The sequence below is a fragment of the Grus americana genome, chromosome 32 (genome assembly GCF_028858705.1).
Source record: "Grus americana isolate bGruAme1 chromosome 32, bGruAme1.mat, whole genome shotgun sequence".
Classification (NCBI taxonomy): Eukaryota; Metazoa; Chordata; class Aves; order Gruiformes; family Gruidae; genus Grus; species Grus americana.
In genome coordinates, this window is record NC_072883.1 from 1,071,065 (window position 1) to 1,092,355 (window position 21,291).

The following is a 21,291-nucleotide window of genomic DNA, read 5'->3' on the forward strand; positions in this document are numbered from 1 at the left end:
ATGGGTTCCACCCCTTCGTAGCTGCGTGTCATCAAAGTACACTCACCCACGGGAGACCTTACAGCACCCTGAGACCTCTCTGCCTCCGCCCCTTGCTCCTCCACAGTGCCGGCTGCCTGACCCTCGCCCACCCAGGAGCAGGTGGCGGGTACCTCCACACTCCTCTCCCACCAGGTTTCCTGGACGCACGGCAGCTCATGCACGCGGCCGACGGAGGCACCGAGCTCCCGGCGCTGTGTGCTGGTGGTGCGTGAAGTCGGGCATTGCTGGGAGGGATCCTTCCTTGCCACAGGGACGGGCTGCTCCTTGCTGGAGGCAGCTGCCTGTGGGGGCAGCCCCTTCCCTTCCCTTCCCTTCCCTGCCCTGCCCTGCCCTGCCCTGCCCTGCCCTCCTAGGCCAGCTGGCAAGGGCAGGCAAGGGCAGGCAGCCCCCTCCCCAGCTAGAGCCCTTGGCCCAGCAGGGCCAGCCCCAGCCTCAGGGGCTGCACAAAGAGCTGCCCTGGCCCTTGCCCACCTCCAGCCTTTGGAAAACCTGGGCTGCCCAGCCCCAGCCTCATGGCACCCACCTGGGCTGCCCAGCCCCAGCACACAGCTGGGAAGCTTTGTTCCTTCAGGCACATCACAAATTCGAGCAGGGACTTGGCTACAACACTCAGTGCCCAAAGTTTCCACCATGAAACCTCCCTCAGCAGCACTTTCACAGCCCCACTGACACAGGTGCTGCGGGCTCGCCCAGCCGCCTAAACAGTCCTAACAACGCCTTTCGTCTGTCTGGCTGTCTACCAGAGTCCAGCTTCAAAAGAGGGCAGGGGGAGCAGAGGGATGGCCCACAAACCCTGCAGGTCAGTGCAGTGGGGGATCTCGTCCCCAGCCCCGGCCATCCTCTGCCCATTACCTACAGGGATGTGGCATCACCGGGAGAGGGTCTGAGCATCGGTACCGGCTGCGAGCACCCAGGCTGCCTGGGCTCTGCTTTGTTCTTCATTCCCGCAGCCCCAGTCCCTGCTTCTTGTGTGTCCCCCACCCCTTCTCATGCCCTGCCGGGTTCGGCTACCCTTCCACCCCACTCCCGGCACCCTCCCATCCCACCCCACCCCACCCCAGCCCACAGTCCCTGGCTCTGCTACAGTACCAAAACCACGGAGCAGCAGCAGCCACAGCAATCAATATTGCTAAATATCACCCTAAAAGAGCCCCAGGTTGGGAAATGCTTTCTCCACTCAGAAGGTTCCTCTGCTGCTGCAACTAAAGCCACTCGGTTACCAAGATGCTTTCGCACACTCAGCCCAATCCCCAAAAGGAGCAATAAGCCGCAGCCGCCTGTCCCGAGTGCCCAGCGAGGAAGGGGATTAGGGAAAGACCAATCACTCTTGCTCCCAACAGGATTGTGTGGTGTAGAAGGATGGTGAGAGAGCAGGGGCATCCTGGGGACAGGGGGTGCTGGCAAAGTTTGGGGGTGCCCAGAAGGAAGAGAAGGGGGTGCCTGAGTTGTGAGTGCCCCCCGCCTCTGCCCCCCACTCCCCGTGCTCATCCTGCAGGGAGCTGCCCCCAGGCTCCTGCTCCAACCACTGCTCCAAGTGCGCTGGCTGCAAATGCCCTTCGCGGGCAGGCAGGAATCAGGACAAAAAGCCCCCAGGAACCAGCACGGCCACACTCCATGGTCACCCACAAAGCTTTCTTGAAGGCCATGGTGCTGTGCCTGGGCAGGGTGGGCTTGGGCAGAGCAGAGAGGGACATGTGCTCCTGCAGGATGGAGGAGAGCGGGCAGTGTCTGCAGAAGGGCAGGGGCTCTGCTCTGGACTTCTTCATGGCCACAGGCGCTTTGGGGTGTCCTGCTCCCACGTGGACTCATCCACAGGTGCATCTCCACAGATAAGCACCGAGGCCAAGGAACGCAACTGAAAGCACAAGGAGCACACCCCCACCAACCATGCAGGGACGGGCATTGTGGAAAAAGGGAGCTGAGAAACAAAACCATCAGCAGGAAAAGGGATGGTTTTACAGTCCCGTGTTTGAGCAGAAGAAGAGGAAAAAGACCAACGCCCGAAGCTGTAGTTCACAAGCCCCTTGTCCTGGGAGCCCTGGCCTCAAGGGGAAATAGTCCTCCTTTGTCTGCCCTGCACATACCAACGCTCACCTGAAGCGCACGAGGCTCCGGTTCTCTCATGCGCTAAAACCGCTGTGAAGGTGCACACCCCTCCCGTGCCCCCACACCCCACACCTTGCACCGGGAACCCCAGATCAAAGCTGCTCAAAGCACCTGAGATGTGCAGGGATGTCTCCTGCTCCTGGTTGAGGCAGCTGTTCCTGACCACGCAGGACCATTTCCCTTGTCTGTTCCCATTGGACACAACGATGACGCCTTCAATGTCAAATAGGCCCCTCGCATCCGAGAAATGTCTCTGGGAGACCGAGGGGAGATGCTGCCCATCGGGATCTTTCCACAGCACCTCCGGTTGTGGGTACCAGCCGGCCGATCGACACACCACCCGCATGCCTCCGTCCTCGTAAGCCTCCAGGGAGAGCTGAGGGACAGAGCCTGTGGCTGGGGAAGAGCCCGTGGTTGGGGTTAGTGTGGGATGGACTCAACTCAAAGGTGATGACCGAATCCAATAGCAGACACATCACAGGTCCCACGAGGCCTGGGGGACCGGCCACCAAAACCACACCAACCTGTGCAGGAACTGCAGACCATTGATGCCAAACGACCCCAGATCTCCCACAAAACAGTCTGGCAGAGCAAGACCCAGCTGCCGAGCTTCAGCGCTTCAAAGCAGCATCAGCACTGACCCATCTTTGTTCAAGAAGCCCCAACGCTTCCAGACAACGTGCCAGGTTGCCTACGGCACAAAGGGCAAAGCCAAAGCAAAGATCCAGCTGCTCAGAGCCAGGAAGAGATCTCTTCCCAACTCCACACCTAACAGCGTCATGTCCCAGCCTTGGCTTGGCTGGCAGCCCCAGCTCTGAGCCCAAGGAGCTGCTCAGCACCTTATCCCCAGGGCCTTCACACCATCGACAGGGCACCCTTCACAGACACGGGGCACACCCAGCAAAGCCATCACATCCATGCCGCTCTGCCCCAAAACCACCTCCAGCACCACCCGCGTGCTCCCTCCTGGGCAGGCACTGCAGGCATCAGCCCCCTCGCAGCCCACCTCTTTCAACGGCTCCTGTCCTTCGGCACCTCATCCACACACCTGAGGATGGGACAGAGCTCTGGGAGGGACACACAAACCCAGGGACACCCGCACCAGCCCCTGCAAACACTGCACCCACCACAAACCTGCCACTTCCAGCTTCACTGTAGCTTCTCCATAAGAGGCACCATCTGTCACCGTGCAGACGTACTGACCATCATCAGAGGGTCTCAACGCAGAGATTCGCAAGTCCAGGCGTCCACGGGAGAGACCATCTCTGACCAACTCTGTCCTCCCAACATATTCCTCCATCTGCTCCCCATACAGGTCCTCTCTGTTTCGGTAGTGGTGCACCGTTTTGGAGAATGAATGCCATATCCACCTGATGTCCAAGCTTCGAGCGTCCATGCTGGGGGACAAGTGACATGGCAGCACGACATCCTGCCCCATGGTGACCTGGAGAGGGCGGTCTGGTCCTACCACGCTGAAGTAACCTTGGTGATGGAGAAGGAGACAGAGACACAGAGATTACGCCTATGTTAATTTAGGGGCATTGCATGGCAAGGGGTGAGCTTGGCGTGACCTTGGTGCACGCTCCATCCCATGGGCGTTGCTTTGCCCTCCCCATGGTCCAAAGACACTGGAGAAAGTGGCGAGGGAGTGGGAGGACTGGAAGGAGAAGGAGGTTTCCTGGGAGCGGGAACCTGCTCCAGAAAACGACCTCCACCCCAGCCAGCCCTGCTGCAAGCCAGAAACGTTTGAGGGGAGCGCTGCAGGACGGGACCGAGGGTGCCCCCAGGGCAAGGGACGTATTGCAGAAAGAGCCCAAGGGAAAGCAAAACCCATGCAGGGCCCAGCTCTGGGCTTGCCTCCCCCCACCCCTCAGCAGCTCCCCTGACCCACAGCTGCCACCCAGAGTGGGCAAAACCCCCCGCCAGCCCTGCAGGATCCCTACCTGATCCCAGCCGCAGGACGTGCAGAGTCACCAAATAACTCAGGAGGCCCCCGGGGCTCGCGGGGAGCCACATCTGCGTCTGGAGCTGGAGAAGAGGGTGGGGAAGGGAGGCAGAGGGAGGGCAATGGGGGGTTACAGCTGCTAGAGAGGGGATGGGGAAGAAGGGCTGCACGTGCCCCCAGAGAGGCTCCGGAAATCCCACCAAACCACCTGCACCAGCACCCTAATGGCAGAACAAACCGTTGCTCCAGGGCCGGATGGACCAGACACGGCTCCCCCGGTGCAGCCCCCTGCTCTGCCCCACTCCCCCTCACCAGCATTTATTGCAAATCCCTGACAAGACTCTAAAGGAAAGGAAATATTCTAAATCCCCTGTGGAAAGAAAAGTCGCTCACCGGACGGGCGGAAGCTGCAGGAGGCACCAGGGTGCCCAATAAATCCAACCGTTGCCCAGTTTCCAGTGCAGAATTCCTGTCTGTGGGAGTGACTTCAGGCTCCTTTCCCCATGCAAGGAGCAAACAGTTTTGCAACAGCAATAAAAAAAAGGTGTTATTTTCACTCTCTAAAATTATCTGCATCCTGATGAGGAGGAGCGAGTGAGTGGCTGTGTGGTGCTCAGCTACTGGTTGGGGTAAAACCGCGACACCTCTAAAAAGCAGGGGGGGGTGATCTCTCTATTGAAGGAGACTGGTGGGAAAGTGGAGATCTCAACCCCGCTGTCAGCATCGATGAAAGTCACCAGCCCATGCGTGCAGTCCAGACAGACCCAGAATCTCCTGGGGACCCAGCCCAGGGACAGGGGAGGAGAGGTGAGAGACACAAAGTGCCCTTCCCAGTGCTGCACCCCCCAGATCCCTCCTGCAGGGCTCAGGGCCGTATCCCCCTTCCTGTGCACAGAGTCCCTGGCCACCCCCACAGCCCACCAGGAATCCCCTCCCACCTCCCCCTTCACCTCCACCCCCCAGCAGTGCCTCCCCTCCCTGAACCCCTCCTGGCCCAGCACCCCGAAAGGGGCCAAACATTGCCTTACCATCCCTCTCGACCAAAATCAGAGTTCATGCTCCAAACTGTAAACGTCAAGCCCCTGCTCCCAGGCCAAAGGTGCCAGCCCCAAAATGGGTGCCTGGCCTCAAACCTCCCTCACCGGCCCTCGCACGGCCCCACTCACACTGGGGCTGCGGGCTCATCTAGACCCCAAAAGGGACCGAGAATCACCTTAACATCCCTCTTGCCCTTGTCCCGATCCAACGTTGGGGAGCTTTCAATACGATCCCAAGACCGAGATTAAGACACAAACGAGGTCAAATGCCGTATATAGGACACGGTTTGTATTATGAAAAAATTAAAAAAAAAAAAAAAGGTAAAGTTAACTGACAAGAGCAATAGGACAGAGCAGAAAAGAAAGACAGAAAACCAAGCAAGACTCTGGGATAAAATCACAAGAATAGTCACTGCCATGGATCCACAGCGTCTCGGGGGTCCAAATCTCTCGTTCTGCAATGGTGGACAAAGGCGCAGATCCACAGTGTCTTGTGGGGAAATTCACAGACACCCCCATCTTGGCAGTTCCCTTTTATACTGATGGTGGTTTTCACAACGGCACGTGCGACATGGCTCTGTGTTTTCACGATGGCATGTGTGACACGGCTCCACGTTCATGAACATGCTCACACACTTCTTGCAGTTCCAGCCCTGTTTTTCACACAACTGTCATCTGACTGAGCTGCCCATGACCCCGAAGGGCGTTTTTTGCAGGTTGAAAGTCTCTACGACCCAGCAATCGTCCTTATCCCACTCAGTAGCTGGAGGGGATTTCTGCTTGAACAAGCGATCTTTGAGACAAATGTTCTTACAGTCCGGTCTCTCACAGGGCTGAGCACAGAGCGCCCGGGACAGGACCCCATGCCATGACACAGCTCACAGACACTCACCTGTCAGTCCTGCAACTGTTGTCTCTGGAATGCAAAACCAAAAGCAATAAGTGATCAGAGGGGACAGGTTGTCATCCAATGGCTGCTCCCACAGGAGCAAACAGAGTTTGGGCAGATCCCCAACTCTTTGCCTGGGGAATTGGAAAAGACCACCTTGCTCCTGGGAAGGGCTCCCTGCCAGCCTATCCCCCCGTCAGCCCACCCAGGCACTCTGGACTTAAGCCTGACTCAAAGATAAAAGGCTCAGCCTGCTTGAAGCTAACTGAATACTGGGAAAACATCCGGAAATTGCTGCTCCAGACGAAGGATCAGCAAGGCACAGCTTCGAGCAAGGTTTTCACGACTGGGCAGAATAAGATTGTTTGACTGCGAAACCAAAGAGCCAAGGAGCATGAAGGGCGAAGAGTGGTGGACATTCCTTTCCATAAGTACGAGCGTGGGAGAGGGCAAAGCTGCAGCTCAGTCTCTAGTCCTCACGTTGATCCTCATTACTTTCCATGGGGCAGGACATGTCCCATGCCCAGTGAAGCCCACACCCCCAGAGCTCTCGTGCCCCATTTTGGACTCCATCAACCCAGATGAATGGCCAGAGAATGGTGAAGAGCCATCCAAACCCAAGTCCCTCCCAGGGGGGCTCCTTTGCCCGGAGGTTTTGCTGGGGGAAGGGGCCAGAAGGACTCACCCAGCTCTCTGGACTGCAGCACTGAAAAGCAAAGGCAGAGGAAGAGGAGGTCAGGACAGCAGCTGGCTTCATCCTTGGGAACATCTCAAGAGGGTCTCTTGCACCTTCCCACCAGCCAGAGATGGTCTGGCCTTGCTCCCTGTCCTCCTGCCCACACCCCATCATGTCCTTGTGCCCTTCCTTCCGTTGCCCAAAGAGCTTTTTGGTGAAGGCAAAACATTCTTCTGGCACCACTTACCTTTCCTTCTCCACAGATAAGCACCGAGGCCAAGGAACACCACTAAAAGCAGGAGGACCACACCCACAGCAACCATCGAGGGACGGGCATTGTGGAAAAAGGGAGCTGAGAAACAAGAACATCAGCAGGAAAAGGGATGGTTTTAGAGTCTCGTGTTTGAGCAGCAGAAGAACAAAAAGACAAACGTCCCAAAGCTCTGGCTCACAACCCCCTTGTCCTGGGAGCCCTGGCCTCAAGGGGACATAGTCCTCTCTCTCCCCTGCACATACCATTGCTCACCTGAAGCGCACGAGGCTCTGGTTCTCTCGTGCACTAGAACTGCTGTGAAGGTGCACACCCCTCCCGTGCCCCCACACCCCACACCTTGCACCGGGAACCCCAGATCAAAGCTGCTCAAAGCACCTGAGATGTGCAGGGATGTCTCCTGCTCCTGGTTGAGGCGGCTGTTTCTGACCACACAGGACCAGTTCCCAAGTCTCTTCCCATCGGTCACAACGATGACATCTTCGATGCCAAATAGGCCCCTCGCATCTGAGGAATGTCTCTGGGAGACCGAGGGGAGACACTGCCCATTGGGATCTTTCCACAGCACCTCCGGTTGTGGGTACCAGCCGGCCGATCGACACACCACCCGCATGCCTCCGTCCTCGTAAGCCTCCAGGGAGAGCTGAGGGACAGAGCCTGTGGCTGGGGAAGAGCCCGTGGTTGGGGTCAGTGTGGGATGGACTCAACTCAAAGGTGATGACCGAATCCGATAGCAGACACATCACAGGTCCCATGAGGCCTGGGGGACCGGCCACCAAAACCACCCCAACCTGTGCAGGAACTGCAGAGCATTGATGCCAAACAGCCCCAGATCTCCCACAAAACAGCCCAGCAGAGCAAGACCCAGCTGCCGAGCTTCAGTGCCTCAAGGCAGAGTCAGCACTGACCCGTCTTTGTTCAAGAAGCCCCAACGAACACCCAGCAAAACCACCGCATCCATGTGGCTCTGCCCCTAAACCACCTCCAGCACCACCTGCGTGCTCCCTCCTGGGCAGGCACTGCAGGCAACAGCCCCCTCGCAGCCCACCTCTTTCAACGGCTCCTGTCCTTCGGCACCTCATCCACACACCTGAGGATGGGACAGAGCTCTGGGAGGGACACACAAACCCAGGGACACCCGCACCAGCCCCTGCAAACACCGCACCCACCACAAACCTGCCACTTCCAGCTTCACTGTAGCTTCTCCATAAGAGGCATCCTCTGTCACAGTGCAGACGTACTGACCATCATCAGAGGGTCTCAACGCAGAGATTCGCAAGTCCAGGCGTCCACGGGAGAGACCATCTCTGACCAACTCTGTCCTCCCAACATATTCCCTCAGCTGTTCACTGTACAGGTCCTCTCTGTTTCGGTAGTGGTGCACTGTTTTGGAGAACCGGGGCCGGATCCACCTGATATCCAAGCTCTGAGCATCCATGCTGGGGGACAAGTGACATGGCAGCACGATGTACTGCCCCACAGTGGCCTGGAGAGGGCGGTCTGGTCCTACCACGCTGAAGTAACCTTGGTGATGGAGAAGGAGACAGAGACACAGAGATTGTGCCTACGTTAATTTAGGGGCATTGCATGGCAAGGGGTGAGCTTGGCGTGACCTTGGTGCACACTCCATCCCATGGGCGTTGCTTTGCCCTCCCCATGGTCCAAAGACAGTGGAGAAAGTGGCGAGGGAGTGGGAGGACTGGAAGGAGAAGGAGGTTTCCTGGGAGCGGGAACCTGCTCCAGAAAACGACCTCCACCCCAGCCAGCCCTGCTGCAAGCCAGAAACGTTTGAGGGGAGCGGTGCAGGACGGGACCGAAGGTGCCCCCAGGGCAAGGGACATATTGCAGAAAGAGCCCAAGGGAAAGCAAAACCCATGCGGGGCCCAGCTCTGGGCTCGCCTCCCCCCACCCCTCAGCAGCTCCCCTGCCCCACAGCTGCCCCCCAGAGTGGGCAAAACCCTCCGCCAGCCCTGCAGGATCCCTACCTGATCCCAGCCGCAGGACGTGGAGAGTCACCAAATAACTCAGGAGGCCCCCAGGGCTCGCGGGGAGCCACATCTGCGTCCGGAGCTGGAGCAGAGGGTGGGGAAGGGTGGCAGAGGGAGGGCGATGGGGGGTTACAGCTGCTGGAGAGGGGATGGGGAAGAAGGGCTGCACGTGCCCCCAAAGCGGCTCTGGAAATCCCACCAAACCACCTGCACCAGCACCCTGATGGCAGAACAAACTCTTGCTCCAGGGCCGGATGGGACCAGACACGGCTCCCCCGGTGCAGCCCCCTGCTCTGCCCCACTCCCCCCCACCAGCATTTATTGCAAATCCCTGACAAGACTCTAAAGGAAAGGAAATATTCTAAATCCCCTGTGGAAAGAAAAGTCGCTCACCGGACGGGCGGAAGCTGCAGGAGGCACCAGGGTGCCCAATATATCCAACCGTTGCCCAGTTTCCAGTGCAGAATTCCTGTCTGTGGGAGTGACTTCAGGCTCCTTTCCCCATGCAAGGAGCAAACAGTTTTGCAACAGCAATAAAAAAAAGGTGTTATTTTCACTCTCTAAAATTATCTGCATCCTGATGAGGAGGAGCGAGTGAGTGGCTGTGTGGTGCTCAGCTACTGGTTGGGGTAAAACCGCGACACCTCTAAAAAGCAGGGGGGTTGATCTCTCTATTGAAGGAGACTGGTGGGAAAGTGGAGATCTCAACCCCGCTGTCAGCATCGATGAAAGTCACCAGCCCCTGCGTGCAGTCCAGACAGACCCAGAATCTCCTGGGGACCCAGCCCAGGGACAGGGGAGGTGAGGTGAGAGACCCAAAGTGCCCTTCCCAGTGCTGCACCCCCCAGATCCCTCCTGCAGGGCTCAGGTCCGTATCCCCCTTCCTGTGCACAGAGTCCCTGGCCACCCCCACAGCCCACCAGGAATCCCCTCCCACCTCCCCCTTCACCTCCACCCCCCAGCAGTGCCTCCCCTCCCTGAACCCCTCCTGGCCCAGCACCCCGAAAGGGGCCAAACATTGCCTTACCATCCCTCTCGACCAAAATCAGAGTTCATGCTCCAAACTGTAAACGTCGAGCCCCTGCTCCCAGGCCAAAGGTGCCAGCCCCAAAATGGGTGCCTGGCCTCAAACCTCCCTCACCGGCCCTCGCACGGCCCCACTCACACTGGGGCTGCGGGCTCATCTAGACCCCAAAAGGGACCGAGAATCACCTTAACATCCCTCTTGCCCTTGTCCCGATCCAACGTTGGGGAGCTTTCAATACGATCCCAAGACCGAGATTAAGACACAAACGAGGTCAAATGCCGTATATAGGACACGGTTTGTATTATGAAAAAATTAAAAAAAAAAAAAAAGGTAAAGTTAACTGACAAGAGCAATAGGACAGAGCAGAAAAGAAAGACAGAAAACCAAGCAAGACTCTGGGATAAAATCACAAGAATAGTCACTGCCATGGATCCACAGCGTCTCGGGGGTCCAAATCTCTCGTTCTGCAATGGTGGACAAAGGCGCAGATCCACAGTGTCTTGTGGGGAAATTCACAGACACCCCCATCTTGGCAGTTCCCTTTTATACTGATGGTGGTTTTCACAACGGCACGTGCGACATGGCTCTGTGTTTTCACGATGGCATGTGTGACACGGCTCCACGTTCATGAACATGCTCACACACTTCTTGCAGTTCCAGCCCTGTTTTTCACACAACTGTCATCTGACTGAGCTGCCCATGACCCCGAAGGGCGTTTTTTGCAGGTTGAAAGTCTCTACGACCCAGCAATCGTCCTTATCCCACTCAGTAGCTGGAGGGGATTTCTGCTTGAACAAGCGATCTTTGAGACAAATGTTCTTACAGTCCGGTCTCTCACAGGGCTGAGCACAGAGCGCCCGGGACAGGACCCCATGCCATGACACAGCTCACAGACACTCACCTGTCAGTCCTGCAACTGTTGTCTCTGGAATGCAAAACCAAAAGCAATAAGTGATCAGAGGGGACAGGTTGTCATCCAATGGCTGCTCCCACAGGAGCAAACAGAGTTTGGGCAGATCCCCAACTCTTTGCCTGGGGAATTGGAAAAGACCACCTTGCTCCTGGGAAGGGCTCCCTGCCAGCCTATCCCCCCGTCAGCCCACCCAGGCACTCTGGACTTAAGCCTGACTCAAAGATAAAAGGCTCAGCCTGCTTGAAGCTAACTGAATACTGGGAAAACATCTGGAAATTGCTGCTCCAGATGAAGGATCAGCAAGGCACAGCTTCGAGCAAGGTTTTCACGACTGGGCAGAATAAGGAGATTGACGCAGGTGTCTGCACCGCACCACCAAAGAGCGAAGGGACATGAAGGTCAAAGAGTGGAGGACATCCCTTTGCGTCAGCACCAGCGTGGGAGATGGCAGAACTGCAGCTTGGTCTCTGCTCTGCACATTGATCTCTGTTTCTTTCCATGGGGCAGGACATGTCCCATGCCCAGTGAAGCCCACACCCCCAGAGCTCTCGTGCCCCATTTTGGACTCCATCAACCCAGATGAATGGCCAGAGAATGGTGAAGAGCCATCCAAACCCAAGTCCCTCCCAGGGGGGCTCCTTTGCCCGGAGGTTTTGCTGGGGGAAGGGGCCAGAAGGACTCACCCAGCTCTCTGGACTGCAGCACTGAAAAGCAAAGGCAGAGGAAGAGGAGGTCAGGACAGCAGCTGGCTTCATCCTTGGGAACATCTCAAGAGGGTCTCTTGCACCTTCCCACCAGCCAGAGATGGTGTGGCCTTGCTCCCTGTCCTCCTGCCCACACCCCATCATGTCCTTGTGCCCTTCCTTCCGTTGCCCAAAGAGCTTTTTGGTGAAGGCAAAACATTCTTCTGGCACCACTTACCTTTCCTTCTCCACAGATAAGCACTGAGGCCAAGGAACACCACTAAAAGCAGGAGGACCACACCCACACCAACCATCGAGGGACGGGCATTGTGGAAAAAGGGAGCTGAGAAACAAGAACATCAGCAGGAAAAGGGATGGTTTTAGAGTCTCGTGTTTGAGCAGAAGAAGAACAAAAAGACAAACGTCCCAAAGCTCTGGCTCACAACCCCCTTGTCCTGGGAGCCCTGGCCTCAAGGGGACATAGTCCTCTCTCTCCCCCTCCAAATACCATTGCTCACCTGAAGCGCACGAGGCTCTGGTTCTCTCGTGCACTAGAACTGCTGTGAAGGTGCACACCCCTCCCGTGCCCCCACACCCCACACCTTGCACCGGGAACCCCAGATCAAAGCTGCTCAAAGCACCTGAGATGTGCAGGGATGTCTCCTGCTCCTGGTTGAGGCGGCTGTTTCTGACCACACAGGACCAGTTCCCAAGTCTCTTCCCATCGGTCACAACGATGACATCTTCGATGCCAAATAGGCCCCTCGCATCTGAGGAATGTCTCTGGGAGACCGAGGGGAGACACTGCCCATTGGGATCTTTCCACAGCACCTCCGGTTGTGGGTACCAGCCGGCCGATCGACACACCACCCGCATGCCTCCGTCCTCGTAAGCCTCCAGGGAGAGCTGAGGGACAGAGCCTGTGGCTGGGGAAGAGCCCGTGGTTGGGGTCAGTGTGGGATGGACTCAACTCAAAGGTGATGACCGAATCCGATAGCAGACACATCACAGGTCCCATGAGGCCTGGGGGACCGGCCACCAAAACCACACCAACCTGTGCAGGAACTGCAGAGCATTGATGCCAAACAGCCCCAGATCTCCCACAAAACAGCCCAGCAGAGCAAGACCCAGCTGCCGAGCTTCAGTGCCTCAAGGCAGAGTCAGCACTGACCCGTCTTTGTTCAAGAAGCCCCAACGAACACCCAGCAAAACCACCGCATCCATGTGGCTCTGCCCCTAAACCACCTCCAGCACCACCTGCGTGCTCCCTCCTGGGCAGGCACTGCAGGCAACAGCCCCCTCGCAGCCCACCTCTTTCAACGGCTCCTGTCCTTCGGCACCTCATCCACACACCTGAGGATGGGACAGAGCTCTGGGAGGGACACACAAACCCAGGGACACCCGCACCAGCCCCTGCAAACACCGCACCCACCACAAACCTGCCACTTCCAGCTTCACTGTAGCTTCTCCATAAGAGGCATCCTCTGTCACAGTGCAGACGTACTGACCATCATCAGAGGGTCTCAACGCAGAGATTCGCAAGTCCAGGCGTCCACGGGAGAGACCATCTCTGACCAACTCTGTCCTCCCAACATATTCCCTCAGCTGTTCACTGTACAGGTCCTCTCTGTTTCGGTAGTGGTGCACTGTTTTGGAGAACCGGGGCCGGATCCACCTGATATCCAAGCTCTGAGCATCCATGCTGGGGGACAAGTGACATGGCAGCACGATGTACTGCCCCACAGTGGCCTGGAGAGGGCGGTCTGGTCCTACCACGCTGAAGTAACCTTGGTGATGGAGAAGGAGACAGAGACACAGAGATTGTGCCTACGTTAATTTAGGGGCATTGCATGGCAAGGGGTGAGCTTGGCGTGACCTTGGTGCACACTCCATCCCATGGGCGTTGCTTTGCCCTCCCCATGGTCCAAAGACAGTGGAGAAAGTGGCGAGGGAGTGGGAGGACTGGAAGGAGAAGGAGGTTTCCTGGGAGCGGGAACCTGCTCCAGAAAACGACCTCCACCCCAGCCAGCCCTGCTGCAAGCCAGAAACGTTTGAGGGGAGCGGTGCAGGACGGGACCGAAGGTGCCCCCAGGGCAAGGGACATATTGCAGAAAGAGCCCAAGGGAAAGCAAAACCCATGCGGGGCCCAGCTCTGGGCTCGCCTCCCCCCACCCCTCAGCAGCTCCCCTGCCCCACAGCTGCCCCCCAGAGTGGGCAAAACCCTCCGCCAGCCCTGCAGGATCCCTACCTGATCCCAGCCGCAGGACGTGGAGAGTCACCAAATAACTCAGGAGGCCCCCAGGGCTCGCGGGGAGCCACATCTGCGTCCGGAGCTGGAGCAGAGGGTGGGGAAGGGTGGCAGAGGGAGGGCGATGGGGGGTTACAGCTGCTGGAGAGGGGATGGGGAAGAAGGGCTGCACGTGCCCCCAAAGCGGCTCTGGAAATCCCACCAAACCACCTGCACCAGCACCCTGATGGCAGAACAAACTCTTGCTCCAGGGCCGGATGGGACCAGACACGGCTCCCCCGGTGCAGCCCCCTGCTCTGCCCCACTCCCCCCCACCAGCATTTATTGCAAATCCCTGACAAGACTCTAAAGGAAAGGAAATATTCTAAATCCCCTGTGGAAAGAAAAGTCGCTCACCGGACGGGCGGAAGCTGCAGGAGGCACCAGGGTGCCCAATATATCCAACCGTTGCCCAGTTTCCAGTGCAGAATTCCTGTCTGTGGGAGTGACTTCAGGCTCCTTTCCCCATGCAAGGAGCAAACAGTTTTGCAACAGCAATAAAAAAAAGGTGTTATTTTCACTCTCTAAAATTATCTGCATCCTGATGAGGAGGAGCGAGTGAGTGGCTGTGTGGTGCTCAGCTACTGGTTGGGGTAAAACCGCGACACCTCTAAAAAGCAGGGGGGTTGATCTCTCTATTGAAGGAGACTGGTGGGAAAGTGGAGATCTCAACCCCGCTGTCAGCATCGATGAAAGTCACCAGCCCCTGCGTGCAGTCCAGACAGACCCAGAATCTCCTGGGGACCCAGCCCAGGGACAGGGGAGGTGAGGTGAGAGACCCAAAGTGCCCTTCCCAGTGCTGCACCCCCCAGATCCCTCCTGCAGGGCTCAGGTCCGTATCCCCCTTCCTGTGCACAGAGTCCCTGGCCACCCCCACAGCCCACCAGGAATCCCCTCCCACCTCCCCCTTCACCTCCACCCCCCAGCAGTGCCTCCCCTCCCTGAACCCCTCCTGGCCCAGCACCCCGAAAGGGGCCAAACATTGCCTTACCATCCCTCTCGACCAAAATCAGAGTTCATGCTCCAAACTGTAAACGTCGAGCCCCTGCTCCCAGGCCAAAGGTGCCAGCCCCAAAATGGGTGCCTGGCCTCAAACCTCCCTCACCGGCCCTCGCACGGCCCCACTCACACTGGGGCTGCGGGCTCATCTAGACCCCAAAAGGGACCGAGAATCACCTTAACATCCCTCTTGCCCTTGTCCCGATCCAACGTTGGGGAGCTTTCAATACGATCCCAAGACCGAGATTAAGACACAAACGAGGTCAAATGCCGTATATAGGACACGGTTTGTATTATGAAAAAATTAAAAAAAAAAAAAAAGGTAAAGTTAACTGACAAGAGCAATAGGACAGAGCAGAAAAGAAAGACAGAAAACCAAGCAAGACTCTGGGATAAAATCACAAGAATAGTCACTGCCATGGATCCACAGCGTCTCGGGGGTCCAAATCTCTCGTTCTGCAATGGTGGACAAAGGCGCAGATCCACAGTGTCTTGTGGGGAAATTCACAGACACCCCCATCTTGGCAGTTCCCTTTTATACTGATGGTGGTTTTCACAACGGCACGTGCGACATGGCTCTGTGTTTTCACGATGGCATGTGTGACACGGCTCCACGTTCATGAACATGCTCACACACTTCTTGCAGTTCCAGCCCTGTTTTTCACACAACTGTCATCTGACTGAGCTGCCCATGACCCCGAAGGGCGTTTTTTGCAGGTTGAAAGTCTCTACGACCCAGCAATCGTCCTTATCCCACTCAGTAGCTGGAGGGGATTTCTGCTTGAACAAGCGATCTTTGAGACAAATGTTCTTACAGTCCGGTCTCTCACAGGGCTGAGCACAGAGCGCCCGGGACAGGACCCCATGCCATGACACAGCTCACAGACACTCACCTGTCAGTCCTGCAACTGTTGTCTCTGGAATGCAAAACCAAAAGCAATAAGTGATCAGAGGGGACAGGTTGTCATCCAATGGCTGCTCCCACAGGAGCAAACAGAGTTTGGGCAGATCCCCAACTCTTTGCCTGGGGAATTGGAAAAGACCACCTTGCTCCTGGGAAGGGCTCCCTGCCAGCCTATCCCCCCGTCAGCCCACCCAGGCACTCTGGACTTAAGCCTGACTCAAAGATAAAAGGCTCAGCCTGCTTGAAGCTAACTGAATACTGGGAAAACATCTGGAAATTGCTGCTCCAGATGAAGGATCAGCAAGGCACAGCTTCGAGCAAGGTTTTCACGACTGGGCAGAATAAGGAGATTGACGCAGGTGTCTGCACCGCACCACCAAAGAGCGAAGGGACATGAAGGTCAAAGAGTGGAGGACATCCCTTTGCGTCAGCACCAGCGTGGGAGATGGCAGAACTGCAGCTTGGTCTCTGCTCTGCACATTGATCTCTGTTTCTTTCCATGGGGCAGGACATGTCCCATGCCCAGTGAAGCCCACACCCCCAGAGCTCTCGTGCCCCATTTTGGACTCCATCAACCCAGATGAATGGCCAGAGAATGGTGAAGAGCCATCCAAACCCAAGTCCCTCCCAGGGGGGCTCCTTTGCCCGGAGGTTTTGCTGGGGGAAGGGGCCAGAAGGACTCACCCAGCTCTCTGGACTGCAGCACTGAAAAGCAAAGGCAGAGGAAGAGGAGGTCAGGACAGCAGCTGGCTTCATCCTTGGGAACATCTCAAGAGGGTCTCTTGCACCTTCCCACCAGCCAGAGATGGTGTGGCCTTGCTCCCTGTCCTCCTGCCCACACCCCATCATGTCCTTGTGCCCTTCCTTCCGTTGCCCAAAGAGCTTTTTGGTGAAGGCAAAACATTCTTCTGGCACCACTTACCTTTCCTTCTCCACAGATAAGCACTGAGGCCAAGGAACACCACTAAAAGCAGGAGGACCACACCCACACCAACCATCGAGGGACGGGCATTGTGGAAAAAGGGAGCTGAGAAACAAGAACATCAGCAGGAAAAGGGATGGTTTTAGAGTCTCGTGTTTGAGCAGAAGAAGAACAAAAAGACAAACGTCCCAAAGCTCTGGCTCACAACCCCCTTGTCCTGGGAGCCCTGGCCTCAAGGGGACATAGTCCTCTCTCTCCCCCTCCAAATACCATTGCTCACCTGAAGCGCACGAGGCTCTGGTTCTCTCGTGCACTAGAACTGCTGTGAAGGTGCACACCCCTCCCGTGCCCCCACACCCCACACCTTGCACCGGGAACCCCAGATCAAAGCTGCTCAAAGCACCTGAGATGTGCAGGGATGTCTCCTGCTCCTGGTTGAGGCGGCTGTTTCTGACCACACAGGACCAGTTCCCAAGTCTCTTCCCATCGGTCACAACGATGACATCTTCGATGCCAAATAGGCCCCTCGCATCTGAGGAATGTCTCTGGGAGACCGAGGGGAGACACTGCCCATTGGGATCTTTCCACAGCACCTCCGGTTGTGGGTACCAGCCGGCCGATCGACACACCACCCGCATGCCTCCGTCCTCGTAAGCCTCCAGGGAGAGCTGAGGGACAGAGCCTGTGGCTGGGGAAGAGCCCGTGGTTGGGGTCAGTGTGGGATGGACTCAACTCAAAGGTGATGACCGAATCCGATAGCAGACACATCACAGGTCCCATGAGGCCTGGGGGACCGGCCACCAAAACCACACCAACCTGTGCAGGAACTGCAGAGCATTGATGCCAAACAGCCCCAGATCTCCCACAAAACAGCCCAGCAGAGCAAGACCCAGCTGCCGAGCTTCAGTGCCTCAAGGCAGAGTCAGCACTGACCCGTCTTTGTTCAAGAAGCCCCAACGAACACCCAGCAAAACCACCGCATCCATGTGGCTCTGCCCCTAAACCACCTCCAGCACCACCTGCGTGCTCCCTCCTGGGCAGGCACTGCAGGCAACAGCCCCCTCGCAGCCCACCTCTTTCAACGGCTCCTGTCCTTCGGCACCTCATCCACACACCTGAGGATGGGACAGAGCTCTGGGAGGGACACACAAACCCAGGGACACCCGCACCAGCCCCTGCAAACACCGCACCCACCACAAACCTGCCACTTCCAGCTTCACTGTAGCTTCTCCATAAGAGGCATCCTCTGTCACAGTGCAGACGTACTGACCATCATCAGAGGGTCTCAACGCAGAGATTCGCAAGTCCAGGCGTCCACTGGAGAGACCATCCCTGACCAACTCTGTCCTCCCAACATATTCCCTCAGCTGTTCACTGTACAGGTCCTCTCCGTTTTGGTAGTGGTGCACTGTTTTGGAGAACCGGGGCCGGATCCACCTGATATCCAAGCTCTGAGCATCCATGCTGGGGGACAAGTGACATGGCAGCACGACATCCTGCCCCACAGTGACCTGGAGAGGGCGGTCTGGTCCTACCACGCTGAAGTAACCTTGGTGATGGAGAAGGAGACAGAGACACAGAGATTGTGCCTACGTTAATTTAGAGGCATTGCATGGCAAGGGGTGAGCTTGGCGTGACCTTGGTGCACGCTCCATCCCATGGGCGTTGCTTTGCCCTCCCCATGGTCCAAAGACACTGGAGAAAGTGGCGAGGGAGTGGGAGGACTGGAAGGAGAAGGAGGTTTCCTGGGAGCGGGAACCTGCTCCAGAAAACGACCTCCACCCCAGCCAGCCCTGCTGCAAGCCAGAAACGTTTGAGGGGAGCGGTGCAGGACGGGACCGAAGGTGCCCCCAGGGCAAGGGACGTATTGCAGAAAGAGCCCAAGGGAAAGCAAAACCCATGCGGGGCCCAGCTCTGGGCTCGCCTCCCCCCACCCCTCAGCAGCTCCCCTGCCCCACAGCTGCCCCCCAGAGTGGGCAAAACTGCCCGCCAGCCCTGCAGGATCCCTACCTGATCCCAGCCGCAGGACGTGGAGAGTCACCAAATAACTCAGGAGGCCCCCAGGGCTCGTGGGGAGCCACATCTGCGTCTGGAGCTGGAGCAGAGGGTGGGGAAGGGTGGCAGAGGGAGGGCGATGGGGGGTTACAGCTGCTGGAGAGGGGATGGGGAAGAAGGGCTGCACGTGCCCCCAAAGCGGCTCTGGAAATCCCACCAAACCACCTGCACCAGCACCCTGACGGCAGAACAAACTCTTGCTCCAGGGCCGGATGGGACCAGACACGGCTCCCCCGGTGCAGCCCCCTGCTCTGCCCCACTCCCCCCCACCAGCATTTATTGCAAATCCCTGACAAGACTCTAAAGGAAAGGAAATATTCTAAATCCCCTGTGGAAAGAAAAGTCGCTCACCGGACGGGCGGAAGCTGCAGGAGGCACCAGGGTGCCCAATAAATCCAACCGTTGCCCAGTTTCCAGTGCAGAATTCCTGTCTGTGGGAGTGACTTCAGGCTCCTTTCCCCATGCAAGGAGCAAACAGTTTTGCAACAGCAATAAAAAAAAGGTGTTATTTTCACTCTCTAAAATTATCTGCATCCTGATGAGGAGGAGCGAGTGAGTGGCTGTGTGGTGCTCAGCTACTGGTTGGGGTAAAACCGCGACACCTCTAAAAAGCAGGGGGGGGTGATCTCTCTATTGAAGGAGACTGGTGGGAAAGTGGAGATCCCAACCCCGCTGTCAGCATCGATGAAAGTCACCAGCCCATGCGTGCAGTCCAGACAGACCCAGAATCTCCTGGGGACCCAGCCCAGGGACAGGGGAGGAGAGGTGAGAGACACAAAGTGCCCTTCCCAGTGCTGCACCCCCCAGATCCCTCCTGCAGGGCTCAGGGCCGTATCCCCCTTCCTGTGCACAGAGTCCCTGGCCACCCCCACAGCCCACCAGGAATCCCCTCCCACCTCCCCCTTCACCTCCACCCCCCAGCAGTGCCTCCCCTCCCTGAACCCCTCCTGGCCCAGCACCCCGAAAGGGGCCAAACATTGCCTTACCATCCCTCTCGACCAAAATCAGAGTTCATGCTCCAAACTGTAAACGTCGAGCCCCTGCTCCCAGGCCAAAGGTGCCAGCCCCAAAATGGGTGCCTGGCCTCAAACCTCCCTCACCGGCCCTCGCACGGCCCCACTCACACTGGGGCTGTGGGCTCATCTAGACCCCAAAAGGGACCGAGAATCACCTTAACATCCCTCTTGCCCTTGTCCCGATCCAACGTTGGGGAGCTTTCAATACGATCCCAAGACCGAGATTAAGACACAAACGAGGTCAAATGCCGTATATAGGACACGGTTTGTATTATGAAAAAATTAAAAAAAAAAAAAAAGGTAAAGTTAACTGACAAGAGCAATAGGACAGAGCAGAAAAGAAAGACAGAAAACCAAGCAAGACTCTGGGATAAAATCACAAGAATAGTCACTGCCATGGATCCACAGCGTCTCGGGGGTCCAAATCTCTCGTTCTGCAATGGTGGACAAAGGCGCAGATCCACAGTGTCTTGTGGGGAAATTCACAGACACCCCCATCTTGGCAGTTCCCTTTTATACTGATGGTGGTTTTCACAACGGCACGTGCGACATGGCTCTGTGTTTTCACGATGGCATGTGTGACACGGCTCCACGTTCATGAACATGCTCACACACTTCTTGCAGTTCCAGCCCTGTTTTTCACACAACTGTCATCTGACTGAGCTGCCCATGACCCCGAAGGGCGTTTTTTGCAGGTTGAAAGTCTCTACGACCCAGCAATCGTCCTTATCCCACTCAGTAGCTGGAGGGGATTTCTGCTTGAACAAGCGATCTTTGAGACAAATGTTCTTACAGTCCGGTCTCTCACAGGGCTGAGCACAGAGCGCCCGGGACAGGACCCCATGCCATGACACAGCTCACAGACACTCACCTGTCAGTCCTGCAACTGTTGTCTCTGGAATGCAAAACCAAAAGCAATAAGTGATCAGAGGGGACAGGTTGTCATCCAATGGCTGCTCCCACAGGAGCAAACAGAGTTTGGGCAGATCCCCAACTCTTTGCCTGGGGAATTGGAAAAGACCACCTTGCTCCTGGGAAGGGCTCCCTGCCAGCCTATCCCCCCGTCAGCCCACCCAGGCACTCTGGACTTAAGCCTGACTCAAAGATAAAAGGCTCAGCCTGCTTGAAGCTAACTGAATACTGGGAAAACATCCGGAAATTGCTGCTCCAGACGAAGGATCAGCAAGGCACAGCTTCGAGCAAGGTTTTCACGACTCGGCAGAATAAGGAGATTGACGCAGGTGTCTGCACCGCACCACCAAAGAGCGAAGGGACATGAAGGTCAAAGAGTGGAGGACATCCCTTTGCGTCAGCACCAGCGTGGGAGATGGCAGAACTGCAGCTTGGTCTCTGCTCTGCACATTGATCTCTGTTTCTTTCCATGGGGCAGGACATGTCCCATGCCCAGTGAAGCCCACACCCCCAGAGCTCTCGTGCCCCATTTTGGACTCCATCAACCCAGATGAATGGCCAGAGAATGGTGAAGAGCCATCCAAACCCAAGTCCCTCCCAGGGGGGCTCCTTTGCCCGG

The 21,291-nt window shown here is 56.9% G+C and overlaps 3 protein-coding genes across 3 annotated transcripts in view; 1 reads left to right on the forward strand and 2 right to left on the reverse strand.

Annotated features, from left to right (window-relative positions):
* The window catches only part of LOC129198339 (class I histocompatibility antigen, F10 alpha chain-like), a 111,792-nt gene that overhangs the window by 52,500 nt on the left and 38,001 nt on the right, over nt 1-21,291 (forward strand). The window lies entirely within an intron of this gene.
* Nucleotides 2,267-4,164, reverse strand: LOC129198220 (butyrophilin subfamily 3 member A2-like; the record flags this gene model as incomplete). Its single annotated transcript, XM_054807375.1, has 3 exons — nt 4,092-4,164; nt 3,283-3,630; nt 2,267-2,544 (listed from the first exon to the last, which is right to left on the reverse strand). Coding segments are annotated over exons 1-3 (699 nt in total), but the record flags the coding sequence as incomplete, so codon positions are not given.
* On the reverse strand, nt 6,281-9,024 carry LOC129198221 (butyrophilin subfamily 1 member A1-like). The gene is made up of 4 exons (XM_054807376.1): nt 8,952-9,024; nt 8,143-8,490; nt 7,397-7,629; nt 6,281-6,388 (listed from the first exon to the last, which is right to left on the reverse strand). The coding sequence occupies exons 1-4, from the start codon at nt 9,022-9,024 to the stop codon at nt 6,281-6,283; spliced, it is 762 nt and encodes a 253-aa protein (XP_054663351.1).